Source organism: Mustela nigripes, chromosome 7, assembly GCF_022355385.1.
Source record: "Mustela nigripes isolate SB6536 chromosome 7, MUSNIG.SB6536, whole genome shotgun sequence".
Classification (NCBI taxonomy): Eukaryota; Metazoa; Chordata; class Mammalia; order Carnivora; family Mustelidae; genus Mustela; species Mustela nigripes.
The window spans coordinates 127360613-127378645 of NC_081563.1; the positions used below are offsets into that span (position 1 = coordinate 127360613).

The following is an 18033-nucleotide window of genomic DNA, read 5'->3' on the forward strand; positions in this document are numbered from 1 at the left end:
AGAGCAGTTCCAACAAACCACATGGCCCACAGAGCCAGAAATATGTACTCTGTAGGCCTTCACAGGAAACGTCTGCCAACCCCTGGCCCTGGGAGTGCTTCTCAGTCCTGGGCATTCACATGCCACCTTCAAAAAGTTTACCAGTCTAACAGACACACCACCTTAACAATTATGTCATTTTTAATTAAATGAATTCTTTAAAATGGAGGCTTTTGGAGCACCTGGGTGGCTCAGTAAGTTAAGCATCTGCCTTTGGCTCACATCATGATCCCAGGATCCTGGGACTGAGCCCTGAGTTGGGCTCCCTCATCAGCAGGGAGCCTGCTTCTACCTCTCTAGCTCTCTCTGCTTGTGTTCTGTCTCTCTCTTTCTCTGTCAAGTAACTAAAACCTTAAAAAGAAATAAAGAAGTGTCCAACTCTTGATTTCAACTCAGGTCATGATCTCAGGGTCGTGAGATCGAGCCCCAAGTTGGGTTTTGCACTGAGCAGAACCTGCTTAATATTTTAAGATTCTCTGTTTATAGCAGCAATGTTCACAATAGCCAAACTGTGGGAAAAACCTAGATGTCCATCAACACATGAATGGAAAAAGATGATGTAGTATACGAAAGAATACTACGCAGCCATCAAAAGAAATGAAATCTTGCCATTTGCAACGATGTGGATGGAACTAGAGGGTATTATGCTGAGCGAAATAAGTCAAGCAGAGAAAGACAATTATCATATGATCTCCCTGATATGTGGAATTTGAGAAGCATAGTGGGGGGTTGGGGGGTTGGGAAGGAAAAAAATCAAACAAGATGGGACTGGGAGGGAGACAAACCATAAGAGACTCTTAATCTTACAAAACTGAGGGCTGCTAGGGGTTGGCGTGGAGAGGATGGTGGGGTTTTGGACATTGAGGAGGGTATGTAATATGGTGAATGCTATGAAGTGTGTAAGACTGACGATTCACAGACCTGTACCCCTAGGGCAAATAATATATTATATGTTAATAAAAATAATAAAAGATTTTAAAATTCTCTCTCTCCCTCTACCCCTTGTCCCCCACTCATGCTCACTCTCAAAAAAAAGCCTTTTAATTCTAAGCACATAAAGCTAGTATGTCATAAATAAAAACTAACTATAAAAATTAACTTCTAAAATGTTACCAATAAATTCTAGCTAGACAGTGTGTCCTACTGGAGGCTCCTAGCCTGAGGGCTGCTTGTTCTGTGTTAGAAAGAGAGGACAAAGATTAGTTCCAAACCAACACTTGTTCCTCCACATGAGAATTAGGAATCTAGGTTACTTTATTAAAGCTTTGAGTCCAATATTATTGCAAAAGCAGGATTTCTCCACGTTAGTGCAATTGGCCACTCTGGGACAGATCATTCGCTGTCAGGGGCTGCGGAGGGAGGGGAGCTGTCCTGTGCATTGCAGGGAGCTTGGCGGCATTCCTGGCCCCTCCCCTCCGGACATCAGTAGCGCCTGCCTCGGTCAGGATGGCCACAACTGTCTGCAGTCATGCCAGTGTCTCGGGGTGGGGACCAAAGTCACCCCGTTGAGAACCACGACACCTCCCATGAAGCTACCCTCAGCCAAGTTAATAGTGAGGAGGCCCCAAGTTCAAAAGCTCACGCGTCAGCTATGTGCGAGCACGAGACTGGCAAGCCACCCAGCTTGCGGACCTGCGGGCCACGGGCGAGCCGGACACCCACCGCCAGCCACACCCCCGGGGCCAGGATGCACCCCGCGTGGCCATACCTGACTGGGTACAGGACTTCATGTGCTCGGGCCAGTGGGCCTGCTGGCAGGGGTAGTCACAATAGCTGGTGTTCCAGCAGCAGTAGAAAATGGCCTCCTTCTTGCAGTTGGCGCACCACTGCTTCTTCTTGGTCTCGTCCACTGCCTGCTGCTTCTCCAGCTCCAGCTGCTTCTTCACCTCGGCCATGAGCCGGTCCCGCTCCTGCTCCAGGCTCTGCCGCATCTCCGCCATGGTCAGCTCTGGCAGGGGAGGGAGGAGGACACCGGCGTCATCAGCCATCCCCCAGCCCAGGACAGGGAGGTCTTCACACCAGATCAGAAAGGAAGCCCAGGACATGGGTTCCACCAGACAAAAACCTGGCTCAGAGGTGCCTTGGCTGTGTGACCCCCTCCCCGCAGGGAGAGAATCCTAGCCTGGCCACGCCCCAGCATCTACACCCGCAGAATGAGCACTCATCACACTGATCTGCGTGTCACCGTGAGTGTCAGGTCCCCGGCACGCAGATAAACCGCCCCCTGATGCCGTGGGAAAACCTCAAATAAATTTCGAAGCAACTTCCATGAAGCTCGCTTTGAGTTTTACCATCAGTATGAGCTTTCCTATCCACCAACACCTACACAGCCCCCAGCCTGCATGTGCAGGTGTGTTTTCTGACCACCTGTATCAACTCACTTCATCTTCACACTCACCCTATGAGACGAGCTCTACTACGATACCCCTTTCACAGGAAAGGAAACTGAGGCACACGGCTAATTAGGGCAGAGCAGGCGCTGGATCTTGGACACACTTTCTGTTTAGTGTGTGCAGGGGCGGTGGAGGAGATCGACCACACAGGGCCCCGTGACTGATCATTACGGTCGATCAGCTATCGACCCGCTCTGTCTACTGACACTTCCTCCTTTTACTTCAGCCAGAAAGTCCCTGCACGATTCCCTGAGAGGGACCTGTACGCCAACAGAAAAATAAAGGATCCCTCCATCGTTAAAATGATCTTCCTGAAATTAACACACACACCCCTCTAAAAAACACCAGGACAAGATGGGGGAACCTAGATGGCTCAGTCGGTTAAGTGTCCAAAGCTTGGTTTCTGCTCAGGTCTTAAGCCTTACATCAAGGCTCCGTGCTGGGCGGGGAGTCTGCTCCGAATTCTCTCTCCCTCTCCCTCTGCTCCTCTCCAAACTGGCTCTCTAGTATACGTGTGAAGTCTCGCTCTCTCAAAACTTATTAATTAAAATTTAGAAAAAAAACAGAAAGTAAATTAACCCCTTCCACTTGCGCCAGATGGCCTCTCTGCCGCTCACCACTGCCTTTAACAAGGAGCCTGCAGACCCTGGTAAGTTCTGGCCAGCACTCATGTATTTTTTTCCAAATGTGCAGCCAATTATTTAAAAATAGAGAGATTCGGGGTGCCTGGGTGGCTCAGTGGGTAAAGCCTCTGCCTTCGGCTCAGGTCATGATCGCAGAGTCCTGGGATCGAGCCCCACATCGGGCTCTCTGCTCAATGGGCAGCCTGCTTCCACCACCCCACCTGCTGCTCTGCCTACTTGTGATCTGTCAAAAAAATATAAACAAAATATTAAAAAAAAAAAATGGAGGATTCTACATAAAAACAGATTCTTTATTAGAGAAACAAGAAGCCACAACATTCAACTGAACTTCCTCCACGGGAACCGCCTGAGGAGCGGAGGGGTCCTTCCCGGGCAGCTCCATAAGGATTTGTGGTTACAATGTGTGATTTCGGGATCTGTCACCTGTGAGGAGGTGGGCACACCTGTGCATGCTCTCCCTAACACGGAACACGCGACAGCTGCCAGCCTCTGGACTCTGGGGCTGACATTACATGCCTCTACCTTTGTGGGGAAAGCCTTCAACAACATGGACATGAATGGCAAGCCACAACAGCACCTAGGCTAAGAAAGGAGCAACACTGTAGCCTCCCCCGCAGGGTGGGGCAGGCACAAGGGGTCTGAGACTTTGTTAAAATGCCCAGTACTCAATAGGCAGGAGGAATCGTCTGGAGCCACAGCGCCCAGACCGGAATCCCAGCTGTGGGACTCCCAACAAACTTGCCCAGCGTGTCTGTGCCTCACTCGCTTCACTGGAAAATGGGCTAACAGCCTTGTCTCAGAAGGGTTTCCGGGACAATTACATTCAAAGTTAATTCACAGAGAAGGACTGAAGACCGTTCCTGGCCCAAAGTCAGAATTCACGACTGCTGCTGTTACTGTTTCGCTACTGATGCTGGCACCTTGCAGAGGAAAGAGGAGAACATGCCCTCACACCTGCTCTGGGATTCAGACTCTCCAGGATTCTGTGGTCTCCCCAACAGTGGGACATCCCCAAGCCTACTTCAGACTCAATCCACACCTGGACCTGCCTCCACAGCTGCAAAGAAGCTCACACCCCATAACCGTCCGCAGTACAGACCACCCCGCCGGGCCTCACCTAGGTTGTGTTTCATTTCTGAGAGCTCCTGCTGGTGCAGCCACTGTAGCTTCTCTATCTCGATCCTCAGCCTGCGAATCTGTAACAAGAGAGAGTGGGACTCTTAGAAGGCACGTCTGGGGGGCGGCGTTAGGCAACAGGCTTAGAACTTGACCTCCAGCTGGAAGAGTCAATGCCACGCGGTGGACTGAGGCACAGGCAGTCTGGCTGCTGCAGTCCAGAGAGGTAGGCATCCGTGCGTGACCCAAATTCAAGAGAAATTCGGTTTCTGAAAACCAAATACAATTGATCTTTGACAACATGGGGCGCGGTGAGGTCAGGGGGCACCAGTACCCAACCCAGTCAAAATCTACATGTACCTTTTGACTCTCCAAAAACTTAACAGCCTACTCTTAACCAGGTAGCCTTACCAAAAACAGAAGCAGCTGATGAACACATACATAATGTGTGTTAGATGCTGTATCTATATAATCAGGTAAGCATAACACAGTATTAAGAAAATCACAAGGAAAACACACAGTATACAGTACTGTACTGGAAAAAATCTACATATCATGGATGAGCCCAGTTCAAACCCATTTTTCAAGGGTCAACATCACAAGCAGTCCATCTTTTCCAAGAAATACTGGCTCCAGAAAAAGCCACGTCAAGTAAAAACAAGGGGGAGACAGGGCGCCCGGCCGGCTCCATTGCTAGAATATGGGGACTCCTGATCTCAGGTTTGTCCACACTGGGCACAGAGTTTACTTTAAACATGAATGAATAAATAAATGATGAATGAAGTAAAAACAACGACCAGATTTTCATAATAAATTAAAACACGAAAGGTTTGATTAGAACTTTGGTCTAAGAAAAAATGAAACTGGGGTGCCTGGGGGGGCTCATTCCATCGGGTGTCTGCCTTCAGCTCAGGTCATGATCTCAGGGTGCTGGGATCCCTGCTTAGTGGGGAGTCTGCTTCTCCCTCTCCCTTTGCCTCCTATTCCCTTTGCTTCTGTTCTCTCCCTGTCCAATCAATAAATGAAAACTAAAAAAAAAAAAGCTTGAACAAATAAATATAGCTTTGTTTTACCTCTCATCTAACATTTTAGGTGGAATCCACGGTCATTCCCCTGAAATTCCAAAGCCTAACGTCTCTGGAGATCAAAGGCTATTTTGGAGGGTGGGGTTAAGTGTTGTAGGGAAGTCATCTGGAGGGGAAAATTAAACTCGACCTGAACTGCTATGAGGCTATTCACAGAGTTTGAGGACCATAGTCCTTCTCTACAGCGGTGATGTGGCCCTCCGTACTCCCTCCAGGACAGTGCAATGTCTCAAGACATCTGGCCTGACCCCACTGAGGGCTGCTACTGCCAATAGGAGGCAGAAGCCAGGGTTGCTACTAATCGGCATACGATGGACAGGGCAGCCCCCATGTCAGGGAATTATCTGGCACAAACGTCAGCAGAGCTGAGGTTAAGAAACCCTGACTCATCCCGCGTGCTGTGAACAAGCACATTTCACAGCAGAAATGGGGTGGGGTGTGCACATTGCCTTTTTAGATTCCGAAAAATTCTGCCCATGTCTGGACCCCAAGGATTCAAAGGAGACATTATGGATCCGTATTTACAACCACATGCCAATTCTTAAGCAGAATAAAAAAAAACAAGTATGGCAGCGGGGCGGGGTGGGGGGGTATGCTTTACTAAGCCAACACTGCCCTTTCTTGTTTGTGACATCCTTGCCATAATCAAAAAGGGGGTCACACATGAGCAAAAAAAATCTAAAGGGGCTCACTGATTCCTCTCGGGACCTCTCTCAATGTTTATATTCATACTGTTCTCTGTTTAAAGCCCCATTAGAATACCTTCCTGGACATTTTCTCTTCTGAGGGCCTGCCTAACCCTGCCAGGCCCTCGTAGGTCAATGGCTTGCGTGGAATTTCCACGTCTGCAACCTCACTGGGAAGGATCTCAAGAAGTCCTGCCACTTGTCATTTCACCTGGTGACCCTCCCCTCCCTCAGCATCTGGCTCACAGTGTATCAGCCTAAGGAAGGCAGTTCAAGGACGTCTATTTTCATAAATGGTCACTTGGTAAGTGGACAACTTAATGTCTTAACCACTCCACTCCCTAGACAACCACATCATTGCGGAGGCTCTCAGTACGTGAATTCTTAGACCACAAGGATCACTGGGATTAAAAAAGCCCACACGTACAGAGAGCCGGGAGACAATTACACATGGGGCCAAAGGAACTGACTAGGAGGTGATCTCGAGCTCCAGTCGGGGGCCATCCTCTGCTCACACAGAGCAGGGTGTGTCCCCCCAGAGCCTGCCTTTCTGGCTCAATGAAGAAGTACCCTCCCACCAACCACACAGTCCACAGAGCACCGTGGAGGGACTTCCAGAGAAGCCGCATCCTGGCCCCCCTTACAGCAGCCCATAAAACACTCTTAGCGAGTAAGGAATTACGTGTCATCGCTGACCTCGGCTATCGTGCTTCCTGTAGTGTTTTTAGAAAGATCGTTGTAGATCTCGGTCATCGTTCCTTTTATTGCATCCATCATCTGAAAGACAGAAACAGAAACAACTCCGGTGATCACCTCCCTGAGGCTTTTCAAGAGGACATACATCTAAAATCGACCTAACATAAAGCAGCGGTTTGCAACAGGGGGGCTATTCTGCCCCTCACAGGACATTTGGCATTTGTAGTTGTCCTGGGTGGAGGTCAAGGTTGAGCTAAATGGCCTACAGGACACAGAACAGCCCCCCCAACAAAGACTTCTCCAGCCCAAAATGTCACGGGTCCTGAGCTTGAGGAACTGGGATAAACCAGGAGGATAGTGATGAATCACCTATAAATAAAGCTACTTCCTGTAGCCACAGGCTCATCTGGAGGGAATGAATGTGGGCCCCTGGCATGTTAGATGGGGCCAGAGCTGTGGGTTCGAGGCAGGGGACGTTTCCTTTTGTGATTGTTCCTTCCTAATTCCTGCCCCTTCAAACATAACAAAACAAAATCCACACAAAAAAACAGAAATAAACAAAGAGAACCACCGTTTTATTGAGATCTCAATCATACATCAATTTGGCCATTCAGAGGGCGCAAATCAGTAGCTTCTTGGAAATTCAGAGTTGTACACCGGTCCCCATGGTTCAGACCTTCCCAGAACCCCGAAAAGAAACCATGCTGCCCTTCAGCTTCCCCCCTTGAAGAGCCCCATGCCCGCCCCCCACCCCCGACCACTGATCTGTTTTCCATGCCTAAGGATTTGCTTCATCTAGATATTTTGTATCTACGGAGTCAATGCGGACCTCCATGACTGCCTTCTTCAACTCAGCACAGAGTTTTCAAGATTTGTCTGTGTCACAGGGCCTAGAAGGACTGCATTCCCTTTTACGGACGACTACTGTAGTGCACGGCGTGGACACAGCCGATGGCTACCTGAAGGGCATTCGCTCGCTGCCTTTCGAGTCTGCTTCCCACCTTCCCGCGCTCTCACCATCGAGCCCTGAAGGCAACAGCGAGTTTGTGACATCAGCTCGTGTCCACGCCGCCAGGGGCCAGCTAGTTATAAGCTGACTGAACAGTGTCTGTAGGATGATTTCTCCCTCCCACTTGCTGGCTCACCTCATGCCTGTCACAGGAGGAGGAGGAGGAGGAGGAGGAGGAGGGGACAGGAGACCAAACGGGGCCTCTAGGCCTGGGCTGGCCACTGCCAAGTGTCCACTGTGTTTTGCAGCTGGCTCTGAGCCGGCGAGAAGGCAAGACACAGACCCACCCCCCTTGTATCCGATCCCTGAGATTTGCTCCCACTATCATCCTCCCCTGAGCCTCGGTTTCCCCACGTAGAAAACAAGAATGACTACGGTGCCCCATGTAGGGTGAGCGCAAAAATGACAAGAAATCCACGTAAAGATTATGGTTCAGGGTAGGCATTCAGAAATGCCTGCACATCTTTCTCCTACAGAAAAAAAAATACACATGACCTGTAACTATGAAACTGCCAACCCCCAAAATACCCCCAAATTCACCCCAAAATGGGAGAAAAATGAATACAGTGTCTGTTGAGATTTCCGCTCCTAGCTTGTTCCGGGGGCCACACAAGCACACTGCCAGGACAAACACTTTGCGCTTTACACCGTCACTCTCTTTGGGCCTTCCTGTCCCGCTGGACCAACCATGTCGATTTAAAATATTAGAGCTAAATGGCTTTACGAGAAAACTTTAGAAAGCGGATGAAACTCAATACATTACTAATGCAATGGTTACATTCCATTTTAAAGAAATCATGGATTTGTGGACAGACTTTCACTCTTTCTTCCAAATATAGCCAAGAACGCAGCATTACTGAAGGGCACCCTTCTGCCAAAACACACAAATCTGGGTCTTCGACTCCGAGACAGGGAAGTTCATCAGCTCCAAAAGTATGTCACTGTGTTCATTTTCTTAACTGCAAAGACAGTGTCTATCAAGAAGTTCATCCCTTAGTTTTGCTATAAGAGCAAAAAAGGGCAGCCAAAGGTCATGGAATAAAACTAGATGCAGAAGCTCCGAAAACTAGCTAGAGCCGCTCGGTGGGCCTCAGTTTCCCCATCTGTAAATAGGCAGCGTGGACCAAATCAGTGAAGGTGGTTACAGCTGGTCTACAAGTAGAACAAGAGAATACCACCTTCTTAAATCAGTAATGAAAACATGACCCCCCCCCCCTTTCCAATCTCCTGTAACTCTGCACATCCCGTTAGGAAGAAAGTCTCAACTCAGTGCCAGTATGAACCAAACACTGATGACCATCTCTCCTTTTAACCAAAGGAACACAGCCTTTGGGCTTCAAGCTGTGACAAAAAATGATGTGGCAATGTTAGGCTCAATTTTATTTTAGTTCTTCAATAAAGTCAATTTAAATAAAATTAAGTTCAATAAAAATATAAAATCAGTAACTAGCTGGCAGACAGGTAAGACTAAAATCTTGAGAATGGCCATAAATGACCTTGAATACTTGCTGTTCTGACATTCAGTGACTATGACAATTCATGCATTTTTTTAAAAAAGGTTTTTATTTGTTTGTTTGATGGGGGTGGGAGGGGGGGAGGTCGGGGAGTGGCAGAGAGGGGGAGAAAGCAAGCACAGGCAGAGGACATGGCCAGCAGGGGAGATGCAGGCTCCCCACTCAGCAAGGAGCCCAGTGTGGGGGCTCGATCCCAGGACCCTGAGATCTGAGCTGAAGGCAATGGCTTAACCGACTGAGCAACCCAAGTGCCCCATTCATGCATTTTATTCAAAAGGATAACAGACATAGTCAATGAGTGACAAAGTCATTCCTGAGACCAGTTTCGATTCTAGCTGGGGTTAGGGGGCGACTGGAGAAGCAGGGGGACATGAGGTAGGGTTGCTTAAAAAAGCCACGTGCAGGAACAACAGGTTCATGGACAGTGGACCTCTGTGGTCGGTAGGCTTCACGGGGATTCACAAAGCAGGAGACCTAGCGCAGCCATGCCAACTCCTGGCTGCATGGGACATGTCCTCTGTTGCTACGTTTTGTGGTAATCTGTTATACAGGGATACCGGATACACCTCAAAGAAAATGACCTACAAAAACCCACCAGTAAAAGATGATCAATCTCTAAAAGGGAGCCTACCTTCAACACAACACAGTAACGCAGCTCTTCATCGTGAGACGTCAAGAATCCTAGATACAACTATTCCCAACGACTGTCACTCCACTCTTTCTAGAAACCTGAATATTTTATTCATTGTTAATAAGTAATTGATTCACTTGTGAAGTGTAAATTATCATTACTGCCAGCTTAGTAACATGCTAAATACTCTTCTTAGGTTACAATTCATTAACTACTTTTTGTTTTTAAAGATCTTATTTATTTATTTCACAGAGATCACAAGTAGGCAGAGACAGTTCAGGGGAGATGGGGAAGCAGGCTCCCCACTGAGCAGAAAGCTTGATGCGGGGCTCGATCCCAGGACCCTGAGATCATGACCTGAGCTGAAGGGAGAGGCTTTAACCCACTGAGCCACCCAGGCGCCCCTCATTAACTACTATTAATAGCCACAGAAAACAAGCAGCCTGATAAAGAGGTGTCAGGTACCCACAAGGAACTGCTCGACAACTCTGTATCGACACCTACTGTGCCGGGCGCTTTTCTAGGCCCCAGAAGTAAGGCAAACAGACAAAACTCTGCTCTCGCGGAGCTGACATTCTGGTGGTCATTCCGCTACGAAACAGTCTGTCACATCGACCTGCACAAAACACCAGGGCGCGCTCCCGTGACGGTGAGAACGGCTCCAGGAAGTATCCGCCTGAACGCGACAATGAGCACAGAAGCAGCTGCCTGCTCAGAGAAGAGCCTGCAGCAGAGGACACCCACGAATGAGCCCACTGTGGGGATTCCCGCCGCCATGCCCCGGCGACTGGGCGCATTGGGAGGAAAGCGACGACTCCCTGGGCCATGTGGTTCCTGGAAAACCCTAGAGAGGTCGCACCTTTACACATCTCCTGCTTACGACTCTTGCTTTGCTCCACGACGCTTCTAAATACAAACCCACCCCCTGGTCTGTTGTTAACTGACAGAACAGTAGCTTGTTCCAGCGCTTACGAAAATGGTCTCAATGAATGATGTGAATACCGAAAGGGGATTCAGACGTCATGTCATCTTCCCCGCGGTGCACTGACTATAGCATCAGAGCCCTCAGAATAAGATGCGGTACATTCTAGATTTCTCGGCCTGGATCCAACTTCAGACCCAAACAGAAGAATGCGGGCTGCGAGGGCCTCAGGAAATACAGGGTCTCCCCACCTCAGCACCCTGGAAAGCCTGCAAGGTCATGATCCTCCTGGCTCCCATCAGAAAGCGGGTCCTCTTGACACCCCCACCCCCACCCCCGGGCGCCACAGGCACTCACTTTGCTAGTGTACTTGGCAATGTCCGCAGCGACGTCAGCAGAGGCGGTCGCGATGGGCAGGTCTGCACTGACCGAGGATGCGAGGGTGCTCGTGGACCCTGAGCTGGTGACCAGGGGCGATGACTGAGTGCTGGTCACCAGGGTGATGGTGGCGGTGGATGGGCTCTGCGTGATCTCCTTCTGCTGGACGGCTAGGAAAGCAAAGCGTGCTGGTCACCCCACAGTCACGGGAAGGGCCCGACCCAGCACGAAGCTACGCAGAGGGACAGCGGTCCCGGACGTACAGCCCTGGTCTACATTCAAGTGACAGACATTCTCCCCTTGACCAGACTCTGGCCAGGATCCTCTCAGCCTTTCCTGGGACAAGGTCTCAAGCATGACCCATAAAGCCTTGTGTAAACACGAATGCGGTTTCTAACAGTTCAAGGTTGCAACCCTAGGGTGATCCCAGACACCGCTAACGTGCCTGCCTGAGAAAACCAGGCTGCCAAATGAATTTACTACTTGTTTCAGCCAACACCCTGCACAAAACACAGCCCCTGTTTTACGGCCCCTGTCTCCCAGTCCCTACGGGAGGGTAGGGGCAACTCCATGTGGGTTTCACATGGACCAACCCCCACTTCCTATTTTTTTTATAGAATTTCACATCCTTGATTCTACTGGAGTCCCCACTCAGCCCTTCCCTATCCCCCCGATCTCCCTCTAAAATGCCGTCACCTCTGTACCGGCTGGGGTTGGCTTCAGTTCATCCTAGACTTTTTTCTGCCTATCCTAACAGCACACACTGATTAAAACCTGTCCTTACACATTCACTAGCATCCAGGCTAGGACAATCTGGAATCTCAGAACCACACCCATCAATGGGCCTCTGCTTGACAGCACCTAAGTTCCCCTGGGGAAGCCTGTAACTCTTACAGGGCACAAACACAGAAAAGACTGGAACTAGTCATCCCGACCTCAACTATCCTCAATTCACTTCTGCTCCACTAGCTCTTTCCATACCAAGAGCGTCCCAGCTGCACTCCCACGGTGCCCGTCCAATCGGTCAGGCCTCCTTCCCCCAATCTTCCAGGGGTTCTCTGGGGCTGGTTCAAGACCTGGCTAGCATTCAACCCATAGCTTCAGCTCTTTACAGCTCTACTCACGAGGGGACACTGAATATGTGAGAGTTTCGACCAAAGATCCCAAACACAAAGAATCAAGATGCGGGCCTCCCTGAGGGACAAGCTCAGCACCAGCGCTCATGAAAGCTGGGCCAACGGGTACCCACCCAAGTAGTGCCAGAAGGAATGACTTCAGCCATTGGTGCTTGATGCTGACTCTTCTTCTGTAGGTGGCTAATCTCTAGTGATTAAGGTACCCTTTGCTACCAACTCCTCACACCGGACCCTTCCCAAAACAATGCCAAGAGGTTCCCGGGTGTGCACAAGAAAACTTACAGAAAGGTATTCACTGTAGCACTGTTTACAACAGAAAAAAAAACAAAAAAACAAAAAACAAAAAAACTGGGAGCAAACTAAATGCTCACCATCAGGCAAATACTTGATTTAAATCAACTGTGGAAATACTATGCAGCAGTCCAAAAGAATAATGTAGATAGAGTTATTATGTACTAACACGGATGAACCCCTAAAACATGCTGATGGGTAAGAAAAAAAAAAAAGAAAAAGAAGAAGAAGGGGGGAGGAAAAAAAGCAAGTATGGTACCATTCTTATGTTTAAAAAAAAAGAAAAAAGGAAAAAAAAGTGCTATTTGTATGGAGGGTCATATATATGTAAATATATATATGCGTACATGCATCAAAAAGGTTTCACGGTTAACAGTGGCCACTGAGAAAGGGTGAAGAATGAAATGGAAGTTTGGTCAAGACAACAGACTGCGGGGCAAATATTTTACCCCTTTCTAAAAAGCCTATATGCATGTATCGTTTCTAACAACAGAGGGGGGTGGAAATAAAAGTGGGGAAAAAAAAAAAAAAAAAAAACAAGTTGCCAAACGATTTTTTTAAAAATGCCACATGGAACGCGCAAGGCCTTCAAGATACGACGGCCACAAAACAAAAAGGAACTGAAAAAAAAAAGAAAAAGAAAGAAAACGGTTCTGTCTCTCCTGTCGATGTGGCGAGAAGGGAGCGGGCGCCACGTTGAACAGAAGGGGGCGTGGTACCTTTCACAGCCTGTCTGGTCTGATATCTCGTCCCCTGGGAAGACTGAGGCTGCTGGGTCTGCTGCTGGGTCTGCTGCTGGCGTTGCATCTTCTGCATGTGCCACTTTTGGGAAGACGTTTGAAACTTACTTGACGAGTTCCACGCGACCCGCTGCACGGCCGGGGCAGTCTCCTTCGGTAAAAGCGGCCTCTGCTTTTTCACCGGGCTCCCCGTGGTGGTGGCGGTGGCGGTGGCGGTGGCGGCGGCAGCAGCAGCGGTGGTGGCAGCGGCGGCGGCGGCGGCGGTGGCAGTGGTGGCCGGGGCCGTGACGGTGGACGTGGTGCTGGTGGTGACCATGACACCAGCAGTGGGAGTTTGGGAGGAGGAGCGGGTGAGGAGTGGAGTTTCGGGTGGGGACTGGCTGCCCGCTGTAGTGGATGGTGGAGCTTTACCTACGACTAAAGCCGACGCATGAAGACAAGTAAACGAAAAGTGGAGATCGGACTTGGCGTGGCCTGCGGCGTCTCCCTATGCCAGCACATTCTGGGTCAGAGAGAGCAAGGCCAGCCACGAATGCCGAACAAACTCAGTACAGCCAGGACCCCCCCACTACCCGCTGCAGTGCAGGCGCACATCTCACCTCGCGCACGGAGGTCGCTTCTGCACACCTGTCTCAGAGAGTCGGCCTGCTCTCCTGAGCACCTGCCCACATCTGAGACTGCTATCAGGGCCTCTGGGAGAAACGGGGTGAACTGGACTCAGCCCCTGCCCTCAAGCAGCCCACCAATGAGTGATGAACAGAATTACTGCCCGCGGTTTGTTTTATAATGAAAACCAGGTTAAGCACTTTCGGAAAGACCCAGCAGAAGTCAATCCAGAGATAAAGAGAATCTCCCGTGGCTAGGAACCTATAAAGTGTGTAGCCCCAAGAACCAGGTGGCTTCCCAAGGGCCAAAGCACTGAACACCATGAAGTCACCCACAAAGAAAGTCTCCCTTGACCTCTCACTCCCTCCGGGATTAAGTCCCAGTGTGCTGCTAATGGCCTTGACCACCTGACACTAAATGGAATTCCAACCCACACCCAGAACCTATTGCCAAGTCAGGAGACTTGCTTTTGTTGTTGCGGTTGTTGTTTTTATTATTTATTTTTTTTATTTTAATTCCAGCAGAGTTCAGGTACAGTGTTCTCCTTGCCGCAGGTGGACAGTATCGTGATTCGACAGCACTCCATGTGTCTTCGAGCTTATCGTGGTCAGTGCCCACCTTGCTTTTACTCTGACCATATTCCCACTACCACCTTCTAGCAGGCTTCTAGTACTGGTTTACCTCTTGTGCAGTGTAAACCTCTCGTGCAGTGGTCAGACCTACACCTAAAATGATTCTGCAAAACTTAAGTGGCTTTAAGTAAAAATATCAAGAATTATACAAGCAGGACTTGGGACGGGCCAAACTACTGAATGTGAATGACAAGTTTGGGAAAAGCTGCCTTCCAGAGTCTGTCTTCTGGGAAGGGCGGGGGGACAGGGGTGTGGCAGGGGGGGGATAGGATTTCAACAGGCAGAAGTGAGAATTTGGGGCGGGTGACAGCATCAGCCAAGACGTGTTTAGGAATAGGCAGCATTTCGGTCAGTCAGAGTAGGCAGGGAGGAGTGGACGGAAGGCGGGTTAGAGCCAGAAGCACTGAGCAGCCCAGAAGGGGTGGCCCCGTGGCGCTCATCTGTAAAGCGGGGGAGGGGACCCTAAGTCAGTCATCACCACAGAGGTCCCAGCCACCAGTGGGGCAGGTCTGACGCCCCTCCCCGAGAGGATGCCCAGGGATCACGCCCAAAACACGGGTACAAGGTCAGCACCCCCATCAGAGACAACAGAAGGAGGGTATGTCTGTTCTTTTAGATTTATGTGACCTGGAGAAGACCTGACCTTGATCATCCTAAGGAGGATTTTCAGTAAGCTGGGTTTGAGGAAGTCAAGGACATTTTTTCCTTTAAAAAAAAAAAAAAAAAGCTGAATTTCCCGACTCCTCCACACGAGGGGGGGGGGGGCCTTTCTCCATGGTCATCGCATCTGCCGGACCCTCCTCTGTCCTTCTGCTCCTGAGTCCCCTCCAGTTCATGGGCAAGGGTGCAGGTGGAGCCGGAAGGGCCCCCCCCCCCATGCAGGGAGGATCCTTCCCCAGCGTGACAGGACACGCCAGATACTGGATGCTGCCCCTGCACCTGGCAGGTGGGGAGGGGGCTCTGAACCCAGGTTTCCTAGGAACGGTACACCAGGGTGATTCCCACTCCCGCCGCCCCGCCCCGTGGTTTCTAACCTGCACATACACTCTCCCTGCCTCCCTCTCCTCCCAGGTGACCAAAAAAATATCCTGTTACTGTTGAGGAGCAAGCCTAGCACCTCTCCTCAGACAATAGGTCCTCCTCTTTCTACTGATTTGCAGAAGCACACAGCTAGCTTCACAGATGGGCTGCTGCTCTGCAGTGACAACAGCTGGCCCTCTGTTCCAAATAAAAACCTGGAATGTGCAACCCGAAAAGGATTTTAGGCTTAAGGCACCCTCTGGGGTTACTACTTAGACACTACAATATTTTGATTTCTAGAAGATTCTAGCAGTTTACAGAAGGGGGAAAAAAGGCCACAGGAAATTCCATTTCTCCTAGAAATTTGGAGTGTATTGGATCTCTTAAGCGCTAACATTCCAGAAGCTGCCCCTGCTTATCAACCTGTTTATTGTAGAGTTTGTTCATAGGCTTTCTGAGAAAAGGATGGAAAGTACTGATGTTGTAAGGTAAACACAGCAATAGCAAGGTCTCTACGGAAGCTCTCTCTTTGCTTCTATCCTGAGTTCACCAGCTAGAAAGCAGTTTTGCTACCAAATTCTATACATAAGCTTCATTCCCAGCTGAAGGTGAACTCAAGGTTACCATAGCACACTCCAGAATGCCCTTCACTTCATAAACTCGTAAGTGAAAATACAACATTGAGAAAAATGCTCTACTGCAGAGTCTGATACAAAGCTCATTCTTCAGGGTGCCTGGGTGGCTCAGTGGGTTAAGCCTCTGCCTCTGGCTTGGGTCATGATCTCAGGGTCCTGGGATCAAGCCCCACACTGGTCTCTCTGCTCAGGCGGGAGCCTGCTTCACCCCTCTCTCTGCCTACCTCTCTGCCTACTTGTGATCTCTCTCTGTCAAATAAATAAAATCTATAAAAAACAAAACAAACAAACAAAAAAACCAAAGCTGATTCTTCAAGATCAAAACTACCACCAAAGGACTCCAGATTAAAGACTGGTAGGTCTTTGTCCCAACCCCTGGGACAATGCCCTACCTGAATTATGTTTTAGAATCACCTTTAGCTTAATTACATACACCACACACATGGGGTTTCCCAGACATAATTCCTCCAGACATCAGTGCAAGGAAGAACTGTGTTTCATTTAATCAACTGGGATTATTATTATTATTATTATTATTGAAAAAGAGGAGATCCTTTAAAGGACTGTATTTCCCTTGTTGCTTTGACTGCTAGGAAGCTCACAGCCAAAATGAAAGCCCAACTGTGCTAACTCTGAAAGCTAGAACATATTTCTGTGCATAAAAACGTTTCCAGACCGCTTCCTATTCTACTTCCATCTTTCACAGACTTTATTTACATTTTGTTTTGTGGTTAAATATTCTTGTCAATCTGTTACAGAGTCTTTCTGGAAGGAGAAGAGTCATAAAACCAAGCCATCCAAAGGTACCTTCTAGAAAATAAGGAACAGTGTAACTATTTCATTCATAGGGGCACTATGCCATCTCTGTATCCAAACATTCCCACAAACCACATGGAACAAATGCTACCCCCCCCCATTGTTTTCTGCCACATCTGCCTCAAACCGCAATCCACAACACTTCATCTGATTTTTCAGAGGTCATCCGGAAATCTAAGGTTACCCGGAAATCTAAGGTTACCCAGGAATGGTGTGCTATTCTGGACTCCTGCCCCACTCAAGTGCTTCTCTTTCTCCCTCCACTGCCCCATTCAGAGACATTCCATCCTCTCCTGAATTCTCGCACCTTAACAACAGAGATTCCACAGCAAACCAGGAGGACAAGAACACAGAAGATAGATTCTCAAGGCCATCCCCAACTCGCTATAAGCAGCCAGGCTCAGCAACCCCCAGGGGGCCCAGAATCACATCTTACTCAAGAGTTTGGTTGAGAAGTCTGCTGTCAAAAGTTGGGCATGGTCCAAAACTAAGCCTAACCTTTCAGGTGTTCACAGAGGACATAATTTTGTACCTATGACCACCAGCTTGTCCTTAGGCAATCTTTTTCCTGGGCCCGTAATTAATTCTTCAATTTTATCTTTCTCGGGCATTGGAATCACCTCATACCCAGGTGCCAAACCAACTGGAAAATGTGCTGACTGCTTTGACCCAGGGAAGAACACCTTTCCCATCATCCACATGTTCCTTCTGGAGGGTCTGCCAACATGCCTGGGCCACGCAGGCTTGTGGGCAGTTACTGCTGGTTCAGCCTGTAACAGCACCAGTGGAAGCACCACTGGGATCAAGCAGTGGTTCTCAGCTAGAAGAGACACTAACCTCCCAGGGAACCAAGGGCAATGTCAAGACATCTCTCACTGCCATAACCGAGCAGATGCTCCTGGCATCTGGTGGGTAGAGGCCCAGGATGCTATTAAACATCCTCCAATGCACAGACATGAGGTATTACTCTGCACAAAATGTCAACAGCTAAGAAATCCTGGACTCGGGTCAGCGAAACACACATGCCGTGGAACACCATTTCAG

The 18033-nt window shown here is 49.2% G+C and overlaps 1 protein-coding gene across 12 annotated transcripts in view; it reads right to left on the reverse strand.

Moving 5' to 3' along the window:
- Positions 1 to 18033, reverse strand: part of ZMYND8 (zinc finger MYND-type containing 8) — a 124705-nt gene that overhangs the window by 11025 nt on the left and 95647 nt on the right. For 8 of the 12 annotated variants that reach the window (XM_059407171.1, XM_059407162.1, XM_059407170.1 and 5 more), the window contains 5 exons: positions 13260 to 13697; positions 11093 to 11283; positions 6660 to 6740; positions 4194 to 4272; positions 1748 to 1987 (listed from right to left, as the gene is read on the reverse strand). In XM_059407171.1, coding sequence (XP_059263154.1) covers positions 1748 to 1987; positions 4194 to 4272; positions 6660 to 6740; positions 11093 to 11283; positions 13260 to 13697 — 1029 coding nt within the window. The remainder of the gene's footprint in view (positions 1 to 1747; positions 1988 to 4193; positions 4273 to 6659; positions 6741 to 11092; positions 11284 to 13259; positions 13698 to 18033) is intronic. The other 4 variants (XM_059407172.1, XM_059407164.1, XM_059407173.1 and 1 more) reach the window with 1 other exon arrangement.